The 21,972-nt window shown below is 53.7% G+C and overlaps 2 protein-coding genes across 2 annotated transcripts; both read left to right on the plus strand.

Annotated features, from left to right (window-relative positions):
* The first annotated feature begins 5,123 nt into the window (after nt 1–5,123).
* Nucleotides 5,124–19,016, plus strand: LOC128944831 (protocadherin-16-like). Its single transcript, XM_054288282.1, has 5 exons — nt 5,124–7,660; nt 13,276–13,377; nt 13,479–16,068; nt 16,361–16,384; nt 18,912–19,016. The coding sequence occupies exons 1-5, from the start codon at nt 5,124–5,126 to the stop codon at nt 19,014–19,016; spliced, it is 5,358 nt and encodes a 1,785-aa protein (XP_054144257.1).
* Nucleotides 19,017–19,332: 316 nt separating this feature from the next.
* Nucleotides 19,333–21,972, plus strand: LOC128944832 (protocadherin alpha-8-like). The gene has a single exon (XM_054288283.1). It carries the CDS (start codon nt 19,351–19,353, stop codon nt 21,970–21,972), a length of 2,622 nt encoding a protein of 873 aa, XP_054144258.1. The 5' UTR covers nt 19,333–19,350.

Consider the following 21,972-nt stretch of genomic DNA (forward strand, 5'->3'; position numbering starts at 1 on the left):
CAATGGCACATTTGCATCTGCCCTTTGGGGGAATATAGAATTATCGCCGCAGCCTGGTGCAGTTATGGTCCCCAGCTGCAGTTTGCTGCTCTGTGTGTCAATTGTTCTGTCCTAGAATGAATTCCCTGCCTATTGCAATGAGAAGTGCCCTAGGGTGTCAGGTTTGGAAACTGTCTTGCCTGGTTCAGTTTAGGGTTTCCACCCGAGTTTGCTGAAGGAGTGCAAGATAGGCAGGCTGTGGTTCTGACAGTCCTCCCAGCACTACACGCCGTCTTATTGTCTTTGTTGAATGATCCCCTGCCTGTTTTATTCTGGATTGTTACTGAAATCTCTTTTCATTCATTTCCCTCTGCAAGAGATGTGATGCAGTTTTTCCTATTTGAGTGCCATGCAAAAATCGTATCTAGTCGGTTCCTCCACTAGAATCATAAAGGAAACAATAAAAGCAGTATAGAGTTTATCCCTGTTGTGGTGGGGTTTTTTGTTGTTGTTGTTGTTTTGGGGTTTTTTGGGGAGTTTTTTGCTTTCTTTTTTTGAGGTATCTTCTTGCTTTTCTTAGTAACATATGGGTTCGGGCAGTCCAATGTGACCAAAGGTAAATGTGGCAAAGGTTAAATTTGTTTCTCTTCCTGCTGCCCGGTCCCCACGTTGTGGATTTGTGTTTCCATTCAGAGAAGGGTCATGGGACACCCTGGCTAGTTTTGCCCTTTCCAAATTTGTATCGACAGTGACATTATTTCAAAAGCCTTGGGGCAATGTTCCTCTCTGCAACTAGAAAGAAATATTAACCCCCAAGCCCCAGCTTTCCCTACCAAATCTCAAATAACATTCCTGTAGATGATCAGATTTGAATGTTACACTCATATGCTCCCCAGCATTTTGGTTTCCCTCTCAGAGCATGACATCAGTGCCATTCCCATTAAGAGATTTCTTGACATCACCTTTGAAAAGATTATTGTTACCAGGTCATGCTTTCTTCTGAGATAGTTACAGCATTGCAAAACACAATGGGTCAGCTGCAGAAAGTGTGCTGTACATGTACATGATACCTTGTACATGATACTGCCTGTCAGTGTTTTGTGGTGCTGTCGTTGCTGAGAAGGATAAATAAACTTGAAATGGGCCTTGAAGTGGGGAGTGAATCTGTGGCCTGTGGTACTGGGTAGGGCCTGACAATTTTCTGGTGTGAGGGGTGACCTTGAGCGGTGAGAAGATTTGTCTGTTGGAACTGGAATTCCATGCGCCATGACATAAGACAGGAAATGGAGTTGATGTGTTTGTCTTGAGAATGCATGTCCCAGGATACCTAGAGGAATGAAGCAGGATGAACAGAATGTTCTTTCACAGGATGATCTTCAGGGTCCAAAGTGTCTTCATGTGCAGGTTTTATGGATCTTCAGATAGTTACATGGTTTTGAAATGCCAAAAATACTCTTTGACCTTATGAATATCTTCTACCTGAGAGAGTCCCTTGTGCTACTGAGTGATTACCATAGGAGATGTGTAAGAGGAGATGCCATGCAGAATGCTGAATGTTGTCTGATGAACCTTTGCCTGCTTATTTTGAGAAGGGAGTTGTGGGTGGGTAGAGTTTCAGCCTGCTGTACTGGGCATCCACAGTCACTTCCACCTTCATAGACTTTGCAATAATGGTTCCTTGCTTCTACTCGGATGGGATTAGTAAACAGACGTGTTGAGAAAGTGAGGGTAATCTCTGCGTGCTTGTTTCCCCTGTTTGTGCACTTGCACTATTACCCTGGGTAGCAGTGCCATGCCCCCTTGATACAGTTTACTCTGAAATGTGTACATATACATCAAACCCTCCAGAGCAGCCCAGGCCTAGTGTTATATCATAGAACTATTATCTCCATTTCTATGGGGATATCCACACAGTCGATATCGTGACTGCACTTGCACTTTAGCATTTGATGTAGCACTTTCATATCTGAAGTCTGTGTGGACTGGGATCACAGCTGTGACACCACTAATCACAGGATTTTTATGAACTCTAGTGTAGAGCTCCATGTTGTTTCCCCTTGAGATGACTGAAAAGCACAAAGCATAATCATAGTGAGATTCACACAGCTGGGAAGAGCCTGCCAAATTCTGTGTGAGTTTGCACCATTTCATAAGTTCTTTGTGCCATTTAGGAGGAGAGCTGAAGGCCTGGTTTATGCTCCAAATGAGTTTGAAGTGCTGGTCTGTCACAGTGGCACTGTGTCTGCATACTGTGGCAGTCCTGTAAGTGGCATGGAGAAGGCCTCGAGACATCCATCAAGAGGAGGGTGACTTTGAGTGGGGAAGTTTCTTCCCTGAGGAAATGAGGACATTGTGTTGAACATGGACTGTATTAGTGGGGAAGAACTGGAGAATATCTGTTTAGCTGTGGACAGGCAATTTCCAGGGGCAAGTGATAGAATATGCAAGCAGACTACCTTGAAAAACAAGGCCTGGAATACACAGGGATGCTTGTCTGGGATCCTCTCAGAAGTCCTGCATATCCCCATTCCTTGTTACTCTCCATGCTTTTCCTGCCAGATGTCAGACACATGTCATACACAACTTGGATCACTTGCTTTTGATGGGAAGTGGTCTTGGTGAAATAGAAGCTTCATCATATTTTTGATCATGTTTGGCCAGACTTCTCTGAACTTCTCCTTGGTAAACTCCCTGCTTAATTTTGCTAGGCAGTGGATGAAGTGCCCTTCAAGAAATTGGCAAAGCTTGTGTTTAAATATAGTGGAATGGGATCCTTTGTTTTTATTCTCTCCTCTTACCAAACCGCCCATTTCTCTGTTTTGCTTCTCTTCCATTGGCAATGTCTTGGTAACAGATGGTGAAATGTAGATTGATGAATTTTGGCAGGCCTTGGGTGGCAATTTGCAATCAGTGTAAGGGTTGCTTTTCCAGCATTCTGAGCTGAGGCTGAGACAACATCTTTATCTTTCCATTGCTCCTCCTGCTTCCCCTCTGCTCTGTCCAGTGATTTCAAGGGTTTTGAAGAATGCATGTTATTTTCCCCAATCCATGTTCCCCAGAAATCTCTGATAACACTGGGGGTAAAAAACATAATTCCTCTTTTCCCCTTCCCTGAAAAAGTTTCCATTCTGAAGAAGTAACCGGTGATGCTGCAGGTAAGTCCCTTCTAGCTAAAAAAGATGAGCGTGTGAGACAGTTGTACTTTTGTTCCTGTTGAGTCTGAGAGCCTTCATATTGGGTTGACCAAAGGCTGCCTGGAGTGGGAGTTGGGCTTGTTGATCCTTATGGGTTCCTTCCTATTTGAGGTATCCTGTGACTGGGCCAGCAAAGCACCACTGCTTATTCTGTTCCATCTGCTTCCAGGCACAGTGTGAATTAGCGACAACAATGATGGATGGAGGGGGGGCCCTCATGTGTTTTTCAGAGTGGATGTATTGGGAGCTGAGGGGATATTCTCGGGGGAAATGCCACGGTGTTACCTTTGCAGCTTTGGCTGGGTGGAGTGTGCTGCAAAGTGAGAGAGATTCCATTGGGACTAATGCCCCTGGATAAGGTGCTGAGTTTTTCTAGCAGAGCATGTCAGCCTGGAAAGGAGAAGCAAGACCTTGGCTTTCACCGTACATATGATAAATGAGGCCAGAAATGTAGATCTCAGGAGCTGTGGTGTTCCCCTGCTTTCTCAGCCTTCGTGGCACATTGGTGTACTGTGCTGCAATGGGTTTAAGTTCCCGATTGGAAGATTATCCTGGGTTGATTTGGACTTTTGGGACCTTTTTCCCAGGCACTGAAGTAGCTGAGTCTTGGGCTTGTGTTTCAGAGTGTGGTGAATTCTCGTCACTGAGAGGAAAGGAGCTGAGAGTGTGGTGTTTTAGCTGAAGGAGATGTGAATCAGCCTTCTGTCTGTTTTGAATAGCCTGGAAACCAGGACAGTTGTTCATCTTCTGGACAGATGGAATATGGTGGGGAAGAGGAATGAGAGCTTGCTTTCATTCCATGCTTCATGGTGAAAGTGATGCAATCGCTTAGAAAACATGTGTAAGGAAACAAAGGAAAGGCAAAGACAAAAGAAGAGAAGGGACAGGACAAGGAAGTGAGATTGAGAAGAAAGAGAAGGAGAAAGCAATGCAAGCAAGGAAAAGAAGCAGAGGACAACAAAAAAGCAATAGAAAGAAGGAAGAGTGAGAGATTGAGAAACTACAAAAGAGATCTCGAGCATGTCACTGAAAGTATCATTGTATAAAGGAAGGGAGAAGGGCTGGAAAGTAGTACAGAATGGAGGAAATAGAGGAGAGGAAAGAAAAAAGGTAGAAACGTGATAGAAATTAATAGCAGAAGGATGTAATGAAGAAAGGATAAAGAATACAATGAAGAATACAATGAAGAAAACAAGAAAAGCATGTACGGACTGTACCTATAGATGCAGAACGGAGCAGTTCCCTAACAGCCACTCTCTTGGTTAGAGCACCGCCGGCGCTGATGGCTGGAATCCGGCTGGATGGTTGGCATCGCGGCGCCTGAAAGTTGAGAACGGGCAGCGGAGTGAAGAGAAGAGATTGATGGAAGGAGAACAGAAATGGAATAAAATGTAGGGAAGGAAGGAGGGGGAAAGTAAAAAGAAAACGAAATACAAAAACGAAGAAAAACGAATGACAAGGACGCATAATATAATAAAGAGAGGAGGGAAAAAAAAGGAAAGGGAAAGACAGAGAGACAGTAAAAGGCAGAGAACAGAGTCAAGAAAGCAAAATGAAAAAATTAAAACACGGAGGAAGGTAAGGTATATTTGCAAGGAAACGCCAACACAGGAAAAATGAAAAGAAAAAAAAAAAAAACAAAAAGCAGAGAAGAAAACAGGAGAAGTGGATCAAAACACGGCAGGGGAGATGACCATCCGAGGCGGCGGCACGGGTCCTGTTGCGATGGGTGTGAGGCGGCGGAGCAGCGCACGGTGTCGCTGCAGGCTCAGGAACGGGTCCGTGTGGGCGGCTCCGCCCCGGTGCGGCGGAGAGCCCGGCTGTGAGCGCGGGGGGGCGGCTCGGGCCGGGCAGCAGAGCCGGTGCGTGCGGGCGGCGGCGGGGAGCCGTGCGGAGCCCGGGCCGGGGCCGGCAGCCAGGGCGGCGGTGGCGGGCAGAGCGGCAGGAAGGATGGGCGAGCGTTGCTGTGCGGCGGTGGTGCGGGTGCTGGTGCTGCAGGCGGCCTGGGCGCTGTCGGGCGGGCAGGTGCGCTACTCGGTGCCGGAGGAAGCCAAGGCCGGCACGGTGGTGGGCCGTCTGGCGCAGGACCTGGGCCTGGAGGCGGGCGAGGCGGAGGCGCGGCGGCTGCGGCTGGTGGCGCCGGGCCGGCGGGCGAGCGTGGAGGTGAGCGGGGCGAGCGGCGCGCTGCTGGTGAGCTCGCGGCTGGACCGGGAGGAGCTGTGCGGCAAGAGCGCGCCGTGCGCGCTGCGCCTGGAGGTGCTGCTGGAGCGGCCGCTGCGCGTCTTCCATGTGCAGCTGGAGGTCACCGACATCAACGACAATGCCCCCGTCTTCCCCGCCGCCCGGAAAAACCTCAGCATGGCGGAATCATCTGTGCCGGGGTCTCGTTTCCCGCTGGAGGGCGCGTCAGATGCGGATATCGGACCGAATGCGCAGCTGTCCTATGCACTCAGCCCCAGCGAGTATTTCTCTCTGGATTTACAAAAAACGGAGGAGGACGGTGAGTCCTTATTCCTGGTGCTCAGGAAGACGCTGGATCGCGAGACCGTTCCCGTGCACCGGTTGTTGCTGACGGCGAGTGACGGGGGCCGGCCGTCTCTGACGGGTACAATGGCGCTGGTGATCCTGGTGGTGGATGCGAACGACAACGCCCCTCAGTTCAACCAGTCAGTGTATAAAGTACAGCTGCCAGAAAATGCAGAACGCGGCACCTTAGTCATCAAACTAAATGCCACGGATTTAGATGAAGGGTCGAACAGAAATATCTCGTATTCACTCGAGACTCTGTTCCCTCAGGATAGAAATGATGTTTTTGGAATAGACAGGAAGAGCGGAGAGGTTCGTCTCAGGAATGATTTAGACTTTGAGGATGTTCGTCTATACCGCCTGCAAGTGGATGCTACAGATCAAGGAAACCCTCCCCTTTCGGGTCACTGCAAGGTGGTGCTGGAGGTGGTGGACGTGAACGACAACTCTCCGGAGGTGTGGGTGACGTCGCTGTCGGTGCCGGTGCCCGAGGACGCGTCGTTGGGGACGGTGGTGGCCCTGCTGAGCGTGTCGGACCGGGACTCGGGCGAGAACGGTCGCGTGCGGTGCTGGGTGTGGCCGGCGTCGCCGTTCGGTCTGGAGGCGACGTTCGCGGGCTCGTACTCGCTGGTGCTGCGCGAGGCGCTGGACCGGGAGCGGGTGTCGGAGTACGAGGTGGAGGTGCGTGCGGAGGACGGCGGGGCGCCGGCGCTGCGCGCCAGCCGCGGGCTGCGGGTGCCGGTGTTGGACGTGAACGACAACGCGCCCTCATTCGCGCAGGCCGTGTACACGGTGTTGGCGCGGGAGAACAACGCGGCGGGCGCGGAGCTGGCGCGGCTGTGGGCGCGGGACCCGGACGAGGCGGCCAACGGGCGCGTCAGCTACTCGGTGTGGGACGGTGGCGTGGGCGTGGGCGGCGGCGGGGCCGCGGGGTCGTCGTCGTCGGGCGTTGGGTGGCGTCCGGCGTCGAGCTACGTGTCGGTGGACGCGGAGAGCGGGCGTCTGTGGGCGCTGCAGCCCTTGGACTACGAGGAGCTGCAGGTGCTGCAGTTCGAGGTGCGCGCGGTGGACGCGGGGGAGCCGCCGCTGAGCGGCAACGCCACGGTGCAGCTGTTCGTGCTGGACGAGAACGACAACGCGCCGGCGCTGCTGCCGCCCGCGGGCTCGGCAGCGGAGGCGGGCGGCGTGGCGGCGGCGGAGGCGGCTTTGTCGCTGTCGGGGGCGGGCTCGGAGTCGGGCACGCTGTGGGCGTGGGCGGCGTGGGGGGCGCCGGCGGGGCAGGTGGTGGCCAAGATCCGCGCCGTGGACGCCGACTCGGGCTACAACGCGTGGCTGCGCTACGAGCTGTGGGAGCCGCGGGGCAAGGGCCCGTTCCGCGTGGGGCTCTACAGCGGCGAGGTGAGCACGGCGCGGGCGCTGGACGAGGCGGACGGGCCTCGCCAGAGGCTGCTGATCGTCGTGCGCGACCACGGCGAGCCGGCGCGCTCGGCCACGGCCACGCTCAGCGTGTCGCTGCTCGAGGCCGCCGAGGCGGCGCTGGCCGCGGGATCCTCGTCGTCGTCGTCGTTGTCGGCGGTGTCGCGCTCGGCGGCGGGCGTGGAGCTCGGGGCCGGGGCGGCGAGCGCGGCCACCAACGTGTGGCTGGTGGTGGCCATCTGCGCCGTGTCCAGCCTCTTCCTGCTGGCCGTGGTGCTGTACGGGGCGTCGCGCTGGGCGCCGCGGGCGGCCGTGCTCTCGGCGCCCGGGCCCACGACGCTCGTGTGCGCCAGCGAAGTGGGCAGCTGGTCCTACTCGCAGCGCCACAGCCGCAGCCTGTGCGTGGCGGACGGCGCTGCCAAGAGCGACCTCATGGTTTTCAGCCCCAACTTCCCTCCGCCGCCGCCCGCTCCTGCAGCCAAGGACACGCAGCCGGAGCCCTCCGCTCTCCTCGACACGGTCAGTGCCACTGCTTTCATTCCCCTGTCTGCTGATTTTTATCCGCCCTAATGAGAAGCTGCTGTTTGAAGCCGGGCTCCCTTCTCACGGCTTGCGGATCTTGGGTAGCTAGCGGGTCCTTAAGAATGACAATCGCACTGTTACATCCGTCACCGCGACCTTGTTGTAGCCTCCCGCTCTTTCTGAGGGGTCCAGAATATAGTTAATGCAGCATTCGCGAGCAGTTACTGTAGGCAAGTGATGTTTGGTCCCCTAAATGTGAGTTGTTCTGCTCTAGAGTTAAATTACGTTTCTGTGCGACAAGGGGTGCCCGGCGATGAGAGATTTGCAGACAGCAAGGGGGTTCTATTTTTCATGTCTAGCGTTTCCACCCCATTTTGGTGAAGGAGTTCAAGACAGCCAGGCTGTGTTTGTGACAGACTCACATGCGCTGTGCATACCTCCACCACCCCCGCCTTGCTTTTGCTGATTGTTGCCCGTGCTAGTATTCTTTTTATGTTTTTTAATTCAAATCTGGCATCGTCTTCTTTAGACGTGGTCGTGTGAAGGCATGATGCAAGGTAAAAAGTGGATATTCAAGGACAAAAGTTTTGTATTATCTTTCTGTTATGAAACTCATTTAGAAAATAAGGTAGTTGTGGCAATAGATTTCCTATGATCTTTTAGCAATATCGTGTTGCTCTGGTTATTTTAGAATAAAGCGTTCAGGAAGAAGAGTGTGACCGGAGGTATGTGTTTAAAGGGAAATTTATTTGTTGTTTTTCTGCTCTGCATGTTCTGAGGATTTGCATTTCTGACCAGAAATGTAGTGTAAAGTACATTGTCCTTTTTTTGATGTCCTCAAAATTTACATGAAATGTCCCATCAATGATCAAGACTTAAAAGGACTTTAACTGTGGAAATCTTCACTTCTGTAATGAACAAACAAACAAATAGCCCTCAAAATCCAAGAATCACCTTTCCCCACCAATTCTCAAATAACATTCTCCTACACAGGCAATACCATTTATTATAGTAGTGTCCTTGCCACAGTTTTTGTTCTTCCTTGGAGCACAAAATCAAAGCCATTGCTGTTTAGAGGTTTCTACATCACCTCTAAAAATAATATTCCTGTAGAAAAGCATTACAAAACATGAGGTGTCAGCAGCACAGCATCTCTTATTCACTGTGTTGATGATACCGTCCCTGGATTTTTACCGTGTGTCATTTCTGGGAAGCATAAGCCATTGTCATGTTGAACCTGTGGTAGGAAAGGAAACTGTGGTCTGTTGTATAGTGCACGGCCTGGCCATGTTTTGATGGGAAGGATGACCATGAGCAGCAGAAAGACTGGTGTGGGGAAGTGAAAATTCTTGGGGAGACAATGGATCATGTAACAAAATATAATGAGGTTATATATCTGTCTTTAGAACGGGTCTCAGAGTGAAGGATTTGTACAGGAAAGGATGAGACAAGATGGGAACAGAAGAGTGTTCTTGTTGAGGATGCTTTCCTGCTTCCTAAGGGTCTGGAGTGGGAGGCCCTCCTGGTAACGAGATGAGAGTATGATACTGAAACGCCCACAGTTCCCCTTGCAGTTAGGAATCTCTCCACCAGGGACTGTCTCTGCTGCTGCTGCCTGCCTGGTGTAGGCCATGTGTTGGTAAATGTGGGAATCCTTAAGATCAGAGGGTTTTGAGAAAGCTGCAAAAGGCAAGCCTCAGAGACAACAGAACTGCGATTAGAACTAAGCAGTAGCCATGAGATTTGTCAGCAGAAAAATGATATAAGAAGTAGAAAATTAAGGACAAACAGAACAATGGTTTGTATATTAACACTTGTCTAGAATAACTCCCTGAGCTGTAGAAAAGTATATCTAGGGAGATATTAGGAAGTTCTAAGCTTAATAATGGACATCTGTGCATTGTGTTTTAAGCCTTGAAAGAAGGTATTGTATTTGAAATAAATAAGCATTGTTTTAACTATTGCTTATAGTGGATGGATAGAACTACTGTCGATATGCTTTTGCTCTGTGTGATTGGTCAAAAAACTTTTATAGTAAGTTCTACATTAAGTTTTATATTAAGTTCTTTGTCTGCTGCCTGGGATGTGAACTGCTGGCATCTTCCCATTGTCATAACCATGTAATGAGACTGATGCTGGAAAATCAAACAGCTCAAGGCACGTTCCCCAGCAGTGCCTTCCTGTTCGTGACATGTACAGAGACCCCAGCCAGTGATAGTAAGAGCTGGTGAGATGGAGAGTGCTGAATGTTGTGTGATGAAAGCTTTTTCAGGTTCAAGGTTTCAAGATGTTGTGAGATGGGAACACTTCAACTTGCTATTCTTGTGTGATAGTCTCTAGAGCTGTAGATTTCCCATGATGATTCCTTCCTCCTCCTCAGGTGGGATTTACAAAGAATTATTTTATTACATGTGGTTGTAATCTTTATGTGCTCAACGTCCTTTACTTGTACACTGCACAAGTGGCCTCAGTAGAGATGGTGTGTCCTATATCACATGTGGATCATTCTGATATCTGCAAGAACAGCCCAAAACCTGCATGATTTGCCCAGTCCATGTGGTGCAAGCTGTCCCTCATGGCTGACAATGTGAGTGCTCTTGTGCTTTGGCACTTGCTGTGTTCTCTTGGAGGAACAGATCTGTGTGGACTGGGATCAGAGCTGTCACAGCTCTGATCACAGAATTTTTATGAACTCTAACGTGTAGCTCTGTGGTGTTTACACCCAAGGTTACTGAAAAGGAACAAAGCATTTTTGGTGAAGATCATGTAGCTGGAAAGAGTTTTAGACATTCTGTACATCTTTTCCGGTGATCATGAAGGAAGATGAGGGAGTACAAGGGCCTGGATCACATTCAGAGTGGGGTTTATAGACAGGGCATGTCTCTGGGGTTGAGCAATGTTTGATATCTTCGCAGGGATCCTGCGTGTGGCACTAAATAAGGCCTGGGCCTATGTGATGGGAAGGGTGAATTTGGGTGGGGAGGAGTGTTGCCCCAGGGAAAGGCAGATGCTGAGTAGAACACGGCCTGTAGCATTGTGGAGGAACTGGAGAATGTCTGGTTAGCTGTGGAGATCTCATTTCCCATGCATTTTGATACAGGATGCCAATAGAAACCCTTGTGAAAATACGCACTACATAGTGCTGCTCTTCTGGGATCCTCTCAGGACCTCCAGCAGATCTCTGTATTTTTGTTTTCTGTTGTTCCCTGTGATATTACAGCTTATGAAGTGAGTTGCCATACATGCCTTGAATCACTTGTCTTGGAGGTGGAATTTTCTTGATAAAACAGAAGACTTTTTGAAATTTGTGTCATTCTGCCAGGCTTTTTTGGGACATGGCATCAGTCATCTCCCTGGTCTTGGTCATCTAGCTGCCACTAAGGGACAGTGTCCCTTAAAACAAGTACTCCTGGTCCCGGAGTTTCTTTTTCTGAATAATCAATCAGTGATGCTACAGGTGAGTTACTCCTAGAAGAAGAGGCTGTGTGTGAGAGACAGGTGTACTTTGGTTCCTGTGATGCCTTAAGTTTTAGCTTTACTGATATATTTTCCGGATTCTGTACTGCATTGGTATATAACTCTGAACTTCATGTGAAGTGTTACCAAGTCGTCCTCCCAGTTCAGTCAGACAAAACAATCCTTTTCCAGCCCCAGAACCAAGGACACTGTTGCAGGATCCGGCCCAGGAAGTGCAAACGATAGTGAATTGAGGAGAGCAATCTGGAAGGATGGGACAGCATGACCTGGAGCTGTAATTGGACAATTAACGCCAATATTTAAATGGACCAAAAATTATAAAAGTGTGAGAACTTGTGACCAATTATTTATCTTGGGTGTAGCCTTGGCCAGGCTCTTGCACGCCCAAGGTGCATCCTTTGAAGGCCTTTTAATAAATCCCTACTTTATGCCTTTAGCACTGTCTAACCTCTGTTCTATGCAGCCTCTCAATGCATCACTTGTTCAGCTGTGGTATCTTCACATTGGATCAACTAAATATTGCCTGAATTGAAATTCCTGTAGGTCTGGAGCATGTTTTGTCCTCTCACTTGATTGTGCTGCTTCCTGGCACAGGGTGAGAAGAGGGAAGGAAGGGCAGATGGAGAAGTGACCTTAATGCTTTTCTAGGAGTAGATGTGCTGGGCATGCAGAGGATGCTTTCAGTGACAATGCTGTGGTGAACTTTGTAATAGCTCTGCAGGTGAAAAATGAGTCAGGCAGAATTGCTCTCCATCGAGTTAAATGAGGGATGTAGTGTCATCGTGAGTTTTTTCTGCAGTGTTCTTGGAGGATTATCATGCTGGACTCTGATGGGTTTGATTTTGTAGAGGAGAGACTCCCTTGGTAACTTGGACTCTGGAGCCTTTTTTGTATTAGATGTCTGCATGGGTGGACTATTCTCTGATGTAACAAAGCTGTTCTCTACTATGTGATTGCTTTGTTGATTTATTTCTTGGGTCCTTGAGATGACTGAAGCCTCCAAATGTGGATTGGATCCTGAAGGGAGAGGAAACTGCAGGTGCTTGGTAGGGGAGGAAAGCAAGAAGGCTATTCCCTGTCATGAGGAATGAGAGGTGGGAGTGCCCTGTTCCTAAAGCATGTTGGTGCTTCATGGTGTGATGGTGTAGCTATTTTTAAAACATTTCCTTAAGGGGAAAATACACAATAGAAGATTCAAGGATGGCAGCAACAGACAAGGTGAGAGAAAGAAAAAGCAGAGAAGAGAAAGATAAAATGGGAGACGAAAAACGACAAAGAAGAAGTGGACAAAAGAAGCAATGGAAGGAATCGTTGCAAGGAAGAAGAACGAGAACATTATTCAAAGGACGTGTTCATTGCTAGTATTATTATATATACATTTGGAAAGAATATTAGTAAAGGAAATGGAAGCACATAAGAGATAAAGAAAGAAAGTGAGAAGGAGGAAGTAAAAATATTACAATTAAGAGCATGAAGAAGACATAGGGAAAGAGAATCAGGAAATAGAAGGAAAAGAGACAAAAAAGAAGAGAAAGATTAGCAGAAGAAAATGAAGGAGACAAGGATATATGAAGGATGGCGACTGTACAAGAAAAAATTGGGACAGAAAGGGAGTAAGGAAGTAACAAAGAAAGAAGAGAATCAAAGCAAAAAGAAGGAATACAAAGGACCTGATCTGCGGGCACAAACCTTATGTTTCCATGCTGAGCAGAGCTGGTCCGGAACAGCCTTTCTTTGGCTGAAGAACCGCGCCCCGGCGCTGATATGGCATAATTAGCGCTGATAAACTCCAACATCGATGGTCTCCAGCGCGGTGCAGGAGGCAACGGGACAATCGCCGGCGGGGGTAAAGAAGAGCAAAGATAGAACGGAAGGCTAAGTGGCATAAAGATTAGGGCAGGGCAATAAAGCAAAAGGACAATGTGGAGAGGAAACAATAGCAAATACCAGGCAAATTAAAAAGAAAAAAGTAAGAAAGTGAAGAGAAAGGTAAACCGATGAAAACCAGAGAAATAACGGGTGGTAGAAAGGAAGAAGAGGAGAGAAGGAAAATAATCTAGGAAAGCAAGCGATAAAGAAAAGGAAATAAGAAAAAGAAGAGGAGCACAGAGGAAGGGACGGCAGCGGGGATAGCCTGAACGGAACGGAGACACAGGCGCAGTTGCGGAGCGCGCGAGGCGGCGGAGCAGCGCACGGTGTCGCTGCAGGCTCAGGAACGGGTCCGTGTGGGCGGCTCCGCCCCGGTGCGGCGGAGAGCCCGGCTGTGAGCGCGGGGGGGCGGCTCGGGCCGGGCAGCAGAGCCGGTGCGTGCGTGCGGGCGGCGGCGGGGAGCCGTGCGGGGCCCGGGCCGGGGCCGGCGGGCAGAGCGGCGGCGGCGGCGGGCAGAGCGGCAGGAAGGATGGGCGAGCGTTGTTGTGCAGCGGTGGTGCGGGTGCTGGTGCTGCAGGCGGCCTGGGCGCTGTCGGGCGGGCAGGTGCGCTACTCGGTGCCGGAGGAAGCCAAGGCCGGCACGGTGGTGGGCCGTCTGGCGCAGGACCTGGGCCTGGAGGCGGGCGAGGCGGAGGCGCGGCGGCTGCGGCTGGTGGCGCCGGGCCGGCGGGCGAGCGTGGAGGTGAGCGGGGCGAGCGGCGCGCTGCTGGTGAGCTCGCGGCTGGACCGGGAGGAGCTGTGCGGCAAGAGCGCGCCGTGCGCGCTGCGCCTGGAGGTGCTGCTGGAGCGGCCGCTGCGCGTCTTCCATGTGCAGCTGGAGGTCACCGACATCAACGACAATGCCCCCGTCTTCCCCGCCGCTCGCAAAAACCTCACTTTATCGGAGAACTCGCCTACTGGGTTTCGTTTCCCGCTAGAGAGCGCATCCGATGCGGATATCGGAGCGAACGCGCAGCTGTCCTATACACTCAGCCCCAGCGAGCATTTTAGCTTGGAAGTGAAAGCCAAGGACGAAAATAAAATCTCCGTACTGCTCGTATTAACGAAACCTCTGGACCGCGAGACGATTCCCGTGCACCGGTTGTTGCTCACGGCGAGTGACGGGGGCCGGCCGTCTCTGACGGGGACAATGGAGTTGGTGATCTCAGTGCTGGATGTGAACGACAATGCGCCCCAGTTCAACCAGTCGTTGTATAAAGTGCAGTTACCGGAAAATACGACCCCTGGAACTGTGTTTTTCCAGCTAACAGCGACAGACAATGATGAGGGAATTAATCAAGAAATATATTATTCTTTTAGCGATGCGGTTTCTGCCAAAATTCAGGACCATTTCAAAATTGACGAAAAATCTGGGGAAATACGGACTGCCGGGGAATTGGATTTCGAGGACACTCAGTCATATGACTTAGAGATTGAAGCAAGAGATAAAGGAACACCCTCGCTTTCGGGTCACTGCAGCGTGGATCTGAAGGTTCTGGACATGAATGACAACGCTCCGGAGGTGTGGGTGACGTCGCTGTCGGTGCCGGTGCCCGAGGACGCGTCGTTGGGGACGGTGGTGGCCCTGCTGAGCGTGTCGGACCGGGACTCGGGCGAGAACGGTCGCGTGCGGTGCTGGGTGTGGCCGGCGTCGCCGTTCGGTCTGGAGGCGACGTTCGCGGGCTCGTACTCGCTGGTGCTGCGCGAGGCGCTGGACCGGGAGCGGGTGTCGGAGTACGAGGTGGAGGTGCGTGCGCAGGACGGCGGGACGCCGGCGCTGCGCGCCAGCCGCGGGCTGCGGGTGCCGGTGTCGGACGTGAACGACAACGCGCCCTTGTTCGCGCAGGCCGTGTACACGGTGCTGGCGCGGGAGAACAACGCGGCGGGCGCGGAGCTGGCGCGGCTGTGGGCGCGGGACCCGGACGAGGCGGCCAACGGGCGCGTCAGCTACTCGGTGTGGGACGGCGGCGTGGGCGTGGGCGGCGGCGGGGCCGCGGGGTCGTCGTCGGGTGGCGTTGGGTGGCGTCCGGCGTCGAGCTACGTGTCGGTGGACGCGGAGAGCGGGCGTCTGTGGGCGCTGCAGCCCTTGGACTACGAGGAGCTGCAGGTGCTGCAGTTCGAGGTGCGCGCGGTGGACGCGGGGGAGCCGCCGCTGAGCGGCAACGCCACGGTGCAGCTGTTCGTGCTGGACGAGAACGACAACGCGCCGGCGCTGCTGCCGCCCGCGGGCTCGGCAGCGGAGGCGGGCGGCGTGGCGGCGGCGGAGGCGGCTTTGTCGCTGTCGGGGGCGGGCTCGGAGTCGGGCACGCTGTGGGCGTGGGCGGCGTGGGGGGCGCCGGCGGGGCAGGTGGTGGCCAAGATCCGCGCCGTGGACGCCGACTCGGGCTACAACGCGTGGCTGCGCTACGAGCTGTGGGAGCCGCGGGGCAAGGGCCCGTTCCGCGTGGGGCTCTACAGCGGCGAGGTGAGCACGGCGCGGGCGCTGGACGAGGCGGACGGGCCTCGCCAGAGGCTGCTGATCGTCGTGCGCGACCACGGCGAGCCGGCGCGCTCGGCCACGGCCACGCTCAGCGTGTCGCTGCTCGAGGCCGCCGAGGCGGCGCTGGCCGCGGGATCCTCGTCGGCGTCGTCGTCGTCCTCAGCGGTGTCGCGCTCGGCGGCGGGCGTGGAGCTCGGGGCCGGGGCGGCGAGCGCGGCCACCAACGTGTGGCTGGTGGTGGCCATCTGCGCCGTGTCCAGCCTCTTCCTGCTGGCCGTGGTGCTGTACGGGGCGTCGCGCTGGGCGCCGCGGGCGGCCGTGCTCTCGGCGCCCGGGCCCACGACGCTCGTGTGCGCCAGCGAAGTGGGCAGCTGGTCCTACTTGCAGCGCCACAGCCGCAGCCTGTGCGTGGCGGACGGCGCTGCCAAGAGCGACCACATGGTTTTCAGCCCCAACTTCCCTCCGCCGCCGCCCGCTCCTGCAGCCAAGGACGCGCAGCTGGAGCCCTCTGCTCTTCTCGACACGGTCAGTGCTACTGCTGTGCTCGCCTCTAAACTCTCGTCCTGTGTACCTGGTCTCTCTTTTCCCAAATTCTTTCTGTTATTACCCGGGCTCTATCCCCGCAGCCTGAAGTCGATGGGTGTTTAGATGTGTTAATTGCACCTTTGTATTTGCTGGCTCGTCCTTGATGAGGTCGGGTATCGCTGTAATCCCTTAGGGTATGCACCTTCAATTTGCAGCTGTGGATTTGAATTGTTCTGCCCTAGAATGAAATCTCTGCTGATTGTGATGAGAGCTGTCCTGTGGTGCCTCTAGGCTTCAGTTTTAGACACAGTCTTCCTTCTTGCTTTTTGTGTAGGTTTTCCACTCGAGGTTGCTGAAGGTGAGCAGGTTAGGCTGTGGTGGTGACAGTCTGCCAGGCGCTGTTTATCTGCTCATTGCCGTTGCTGACTGCTGACCGTGGTGGTATCGCGTGTGGTTTCTTCCCTGGTGTCATGTTCTGTCATTTGTTCTCTACAAAAGATGCAAGGCAAGATGATAATCTGGACTTCTGTCCTCATGTCATTATGGAAAGTAGGAAGGGTTTATGGCCTTTTCATGGTTGTTTTCCCTCCCAGTTTTTGTTAGGAGTAGTTGTTAATTTGCATTCCTGGATGAACAGGTGACTTGATGAACAGTGACCTTTTTTGGTATTTTTAAAATATTTACATTTGGAACACCTTTAGAAGTACCCTGTAAATCCTCTTCTAAAGAACGACAACAAAAAATTTCTTGTACACAGTGCACAGCCACTGTATTGATGAGTTCATTACCGTGTTGCTTGGTCTCTCTCAGCATGACATCAAGTGTCCTTTGCCATGAGAGCTGTCCCAATATTATTGCTCCACTAAATATTGGTGTCAGGTGTCACAACCAGAGTTCAAGATGCATCTGCAGAGTCTGCCAGACCATGTATGTGATGCCATCTCTGTGAATTTCACAGTGTTTTCGTTGCTGGGAAACCTTTAGACTAAAGACTAATTTAGACTAATTTAAGTCTTAATTAGACTTTAGATTTAAGCAAAGTCTAATTGTCCCTTGAGGTAGGAAAGAAAATTGTGCCTTGTCACAGAGGTGAATGTGGCAGTGACACTGAGCATGTCCTGGCCATGTCCTGGTTTGAAAGGTGACTTTGAGCCCTGGGAAGCCTCCTTTGAGGGAACCTGAAATCATTTGTGAGACAATGAGTCATATCATAGGAGGACTGGAATGGGAATTGTTTCATTTTCTACAGAATGTTAGAGACTGGGGAATGGAGATGCTTAGAGGAAAGCAGGAGTCATGATGGGACCAGAGTGTTTCTGCCCAGGATCATTTCTATGTTCCAAGCATCTGGTGTTGCAGACCTTCTGCATCTTGAGATAATACATGGTACTGAAATGGCCACAGAGTCCTTTGAGGTTATGAATATCTCCATCAGACACAGTTCTTGTGCTGCCTCTGGCCTCACACAGGGAATGTGTTGGGTACATGCAGACTGATGAACATTTTTGCTGCTGTTTTGGGGGTGTTGATATGGGAAGGTGGCACTACAAACTGCTTTCCATATGTATTGTAGGGTATTTATAGCAGCTTCCACAGCTCTTGCCATGGTGGTCTGTGTTTCATCTTTTCAGAGATGATTTTTAAGGGCAGTTGAAGAGATGGGTTTAATCTGGTGCTATTCTTCCCCTTCTTGTGGTCTCACACAATCAGTCTGGGTAGAGATGGTGTGTCCTGTTTTCACACATGGCTTATTCTGGTGTCTGAATGTACACATCAAACCTCCACATCTACAGAGTAGCTCAACTCTGGTTTTATATTCTTGAAATTCTCTCATCCGGTTAACATTTTGAGTGCACTTGTGCTTTTGGTGTGATCTCTTGATGAAGAAGGTCTGTGGGGATTTGGATCAGTATTGTTCACAACTCCAATTACAGAACGTTTGAGAACTCGGTTTTTATCTGTTATCGCTGAAAAGGCACAAAGCATCCTGGCATGAGGGAAAAGTCAAAGAGGAACAGAATGGATTTGCAGCATGCTGTATATTTGTGCCAGGCATGAGGTAAAGGAAAGAATTTGAGTACGTCTTTGGGGTTTGGGGAGGGAATAGAGAATGTCTGCCTAGCTGTGGAGATCCCAGTTCCCAGGGTGTGAGATACAGGATCACAGTAGAATATCGTGAGGGCGATCCCACGACGCAGTGCTGCTCTTCTGGAATCCTATCAGGACATCCAGAAGTTCTGCATCTCTTAGGACACTGTTCTTTCTGGTATTGCTGCTTGTGAAGACGTCTGCCCTGCGTGCCTTTAATTACTTGGTTTTGATGTAGAACACTGTTTGTCAATGAGAAGCTTTTTGAAATTTGGGGCATGCTGCCATGCCTTGTCTGAACGCTTCCCTGAAGTCAAAAGGGAAAAGGAATGACAGCTTTTTCCAAAGAATGGGTTGCTACACCATGCCAAGAATGTTGAAGAGATGATAAGGTGATTCTCTTCTTGGTAAGGGAAAAGGGAACAGAGGATGGAAATGGAAGAAAATTGAAAGCAAGAAGATTGCACTGAAGGAAGGAAAGATGGATATAGAGAAAGAGAAGGAAAAAAGAAAGTATTAGAAGAGACAGAGAAAGGGACAATCTATAAATGAGTTTACTGGCAATTCACGGACACTACCACTATACACGAAAAAGGAAGAAGGTGACAAAGGAGAGAAAAAAAGAAGGAAAAGAAGAAGAGAAAGAAAAACAGAACATTCTAAGAAAGAATGGCACAAGGAGAGAATTAAGAATGAAAGATGACGAAGAGAAGAAATTTAAAATCAGGATTACTCACGGACATTGACTCAAAGCGCTGGCCGGAGCTGGTTGTCAACAGGCTCTTCCTCGCTAACAGTTCTGCATTCCAGCTGAGATATCACGTAATAAGAGCTGGTGGATCCGAATACTTTTGTTTGCTGTGCGGCGCTGGATGCGGCACGCGAGATACCAGAATGGGTAAGATTAGAGCAGCGGTAAAAGTCCAAAGGATAAAATATAAAAGGAGCACTGTAACAAGAAAGAGCAGAGGAGATGGCCATGACGCAGCGGAGGCACAGGAGCTGTCACGGAGCGTGTGAGGCGGCGGAGCAGCGCACGGTGTCGCTGCAGGCTCAGGAACGGGTCCGTGTGGGCGGCTCCGCCCCGGTGCGGCGGAGAGCCCGGCTGTGAGCGCGGGGGGGCGGCTCGGGCCGGGCAGCAGAGCCGGTGCGTGCGGGCGGCGGCGGGGAGCCGTGCGGGGCGCCGGGCCGGGGCCGGCAGCCAGAGCGGCGGCGGCGGGCAGAGCGGCAGGAAGGATGGGCGAGCGTTGCTGTGCGGCGGTGGTGCGGGTGCTGGTGCTGCAGGCGGCCTGGGCGCTGTCGGGCGGGCAGGTGCGCTACTCGGTGCCGGAGGAAGCCAAGGCCGGCACGGTGGTGGGCCGTCTGGCGCAGGACCTGGGCCTGGAGGCGGGCGAGGCGGAGGCGCGGCGGCTGCGGCTGGTGGCGCCGGGCCGGCGGGCGAGCGTGGAGGTGAGCGGGGCGAGCGGCGCGCTGCTGGTGAGCTCGCGGCTGGACCGGGAGGAGCTGTGCGGCAAGAGCGCGCCGTGCGCGCTGCGCCTGGAGGTGCTGCTGGAGCGGCCGCTGCGCGTCTTCCATGTGCAGCTGGAGGTCACCGACATCAACGACAATGCCCCCGTCTTCCCCGCCGCCCGGAAAAACCTCAGCATCGCAGAGTTATCTACAATGCCCGGGTCTCGTTTCCCGCTGGAGGGCGCGTCGGATGCGGATATCGGAGCGAACGCTCAGCTCACCTACGCACTCAGCCCCAGCGATCACTTTAGAATTGAGGAAGAAAACAGTAACTCTCGGAGTAAGTCCCTGTTTCTGGTACTCACGAAATCTCTGGACCGCGAGACGATTCCCGTGCACCGGTTGGTGCTGACAGCAACTGACGGGGGCCGGCCGTCTTTGTCGGGCACCATGGAGCTGGTGATCTCCGTGCTGGATGCAAACGACAACGCTCCTCAATTCAACCAGTCTGTGTATAATGTACATTTGACGGAAGACGCCATACAAGGGACGCTAGTGTCGCGAATGAATGCCACGGATCTGGACGAAGGAAGTAATAGAGATGTGAGATATGAAATTGATACTGTTGTTCCTCCCTCTGGCTCAGATTTATTCAGCATTGATGCGAACACTGGGGAGATCAGATTGACGGGCGCCTTGGACTTTGAAGTAGTTAATTTATACGACCTAAATATTAGGGCCACAGATAAAGGGACGCCTCCGCTGTCAGGGCACTGCAAAGTGGTGCTGGAGGTGTTGGACGTGAACGACAACGCGCCGGAGGTGTGGGTGACGTCGCTGTCGGTGCCGGTGCCCGAGGACGCGTCGTTGGGGACGGTGGTGGCCCTGCTGAGCGTGTCGGACCGGGACTCGGGCGAGAACGGTCGCGTGCGGTGCTGGGTGTGGCCGGCGTCGCCGTTCGGTCTGGAGGCGACGTTCGCGGGCTCGTACTCGCTGGTGCTGCGCGAGGCGCTGGACCGGGAGCGGGTGTCGGAGTACGAGGTGGAGGTGCGTGCGGAGGACGGCGGGGCGCCGGCGCTGCGCGCCAGCCGCGGGCTGCGGGTGCCGGTGTCGGACGTGAACGACAACGCGCCCTTGTTCGCGCAGGCCGTGTACACGGTGCTGGCGCGGGAGAACAACGCGGCGGGCGCGGAGCTGGCGCGGCTGTGGGCGCGGGACCCGGACGAGGCGGCCAACGGGCGCGTCAGCTACTCGGTGTGGGACGGCGGCGTGGGCGTGGGCGGCGGCGGGGCCGCGGGGTCGTCGTCGGGTGGCGTTGGGTGGCGTCCGGCGTCGAGCTACGTGTCGGTGGACGCGGAGAGCGGGCGTCTGTGGGCGCTGCAGCCCTTGGACTACGAGGAGCTGCAGGTGCTGCAGTTCGAGGTGCGCGCGGTGGACGCGGGGGAGCCGCCGCTGAGCGGCAACGCCACGGTGCAGCTGTTCGTGCTGGACGAGAACGACAACGCGCCGGCGCTGCTGCCGCCCGCGGGCTCGGCAGCGGAGGCGGGCGGCGTGGCGGCGGCGGAGGCGGCTTTGTCGCTGTCGGGGGCGGGCTCGGAGTCGGGCACGCTGTGGGCGTGGGCGGCGTGGGGGGCGCCGGCGGGGCAGGTGGTGGCCAAGATCCGCGCCGTGGACGCCGACTCGGGCTACAACGCGTGGCTGCGCTACGAGCTGTGGGAGCCGCGGGGCAAGGGCCCGTTCCGCGTGGGGCTCTACAGCGGCGAGGTGAGCACGGCGCGGGCGCTGGACGAGGCGGACGGACCTCGCCAGAGGCTGCTGATCGTCGTGCGCGACCACGGCGAGCCGGCGCGCTCGGCCACAGCCACGCTCAGCGTGTCGCTGCTCGAGGCCGCCGAGGCGGCGCTGGCCGCGGGATCCTCGTCGGCGTCGTCCTCAGCGGTGTCGCGCTCGGCGGCGGGCGTGGAGCTCGGGGCCGGGGCGGCGAGCGCGGCCACCAACGTGTGGCTGGTGGTGGCCATCTGCGCCGTGTCCAGCCTCTTCCTGCTGGCCGTGGTGCTGTACGGGGCGTCGCGCTGGGCGCCGCGGGCGGCCGTGCTCTCGGCGCCCGGGCCCACGACGCTCGTGTGCGCCAGCGAAGTGGGCAGCTGGTCCTACTCGCAGCGCCACAGCCGCAGCCTGTGCGTGGCGGACGGCGCTGCCAAGAGCGACCTCATGGTTTTCAGCCCCAACTTCCCTCCGCCGCCGCCCGCTCCTGCAGCCAAGGACACGCAGCCGGAGCCCTCCGCTCTCCTCGACACGGTCAGTGGCAATACCTTGTTCGCCTCTCGCTGTTTGGTTTCTTCTCCGCCCATTCTCTCCCGTCCCCTGGGTATTTCCTGCTTGCAGCGAGGCTCCGCCCCCGCAGATTGA

Source organism: Melozone crissalis, unplaced genomic scaffold, assembly GCF_028551555.1.
Source record: "Melozone crissalis strain CALT ecotype California unplaced genomic scaffold, PUWL_Pcris_2 ptg000061l_1, whole genome shotgun sequence".
NCBI lineage: Eukaryota > Metazoa > Chordata > Aves > Passeriformes > Passerellidae > Melozone > Melozone crissalis.

Coding starts and splice junctions, on each gene's coding strand:
- LOC128944831 (XM_054288282.1), top strand. CDS start 5,124: ATGGGCGAGCGTTGCTGTGCGGCGGTGGTGCGGGTGCTGGTGCTGCAG. Junction 13,378..13,478: donor GTGCGGCGGAGAGCCCGGCT/GTGAGCGCGGGG, acceptor GCCGGCGGGCAG/AGCGGCGGCGGCGGCGGGCA. Junction 16,385..18,911: donor TCCACTCGAGGTTGCTGAAG/GTGAGCAGGTTA, acceptor CCTCGCTAACAG/TTCTGCATTCCAGCTGAGAT.
- LOC128944832 (XM_054288283.1), top strand. CDS start 19,351: ATGGGCGAGCGTTGCTGTGCGGCGGTGGTGCGGGTGCTGGTGCTGCAG.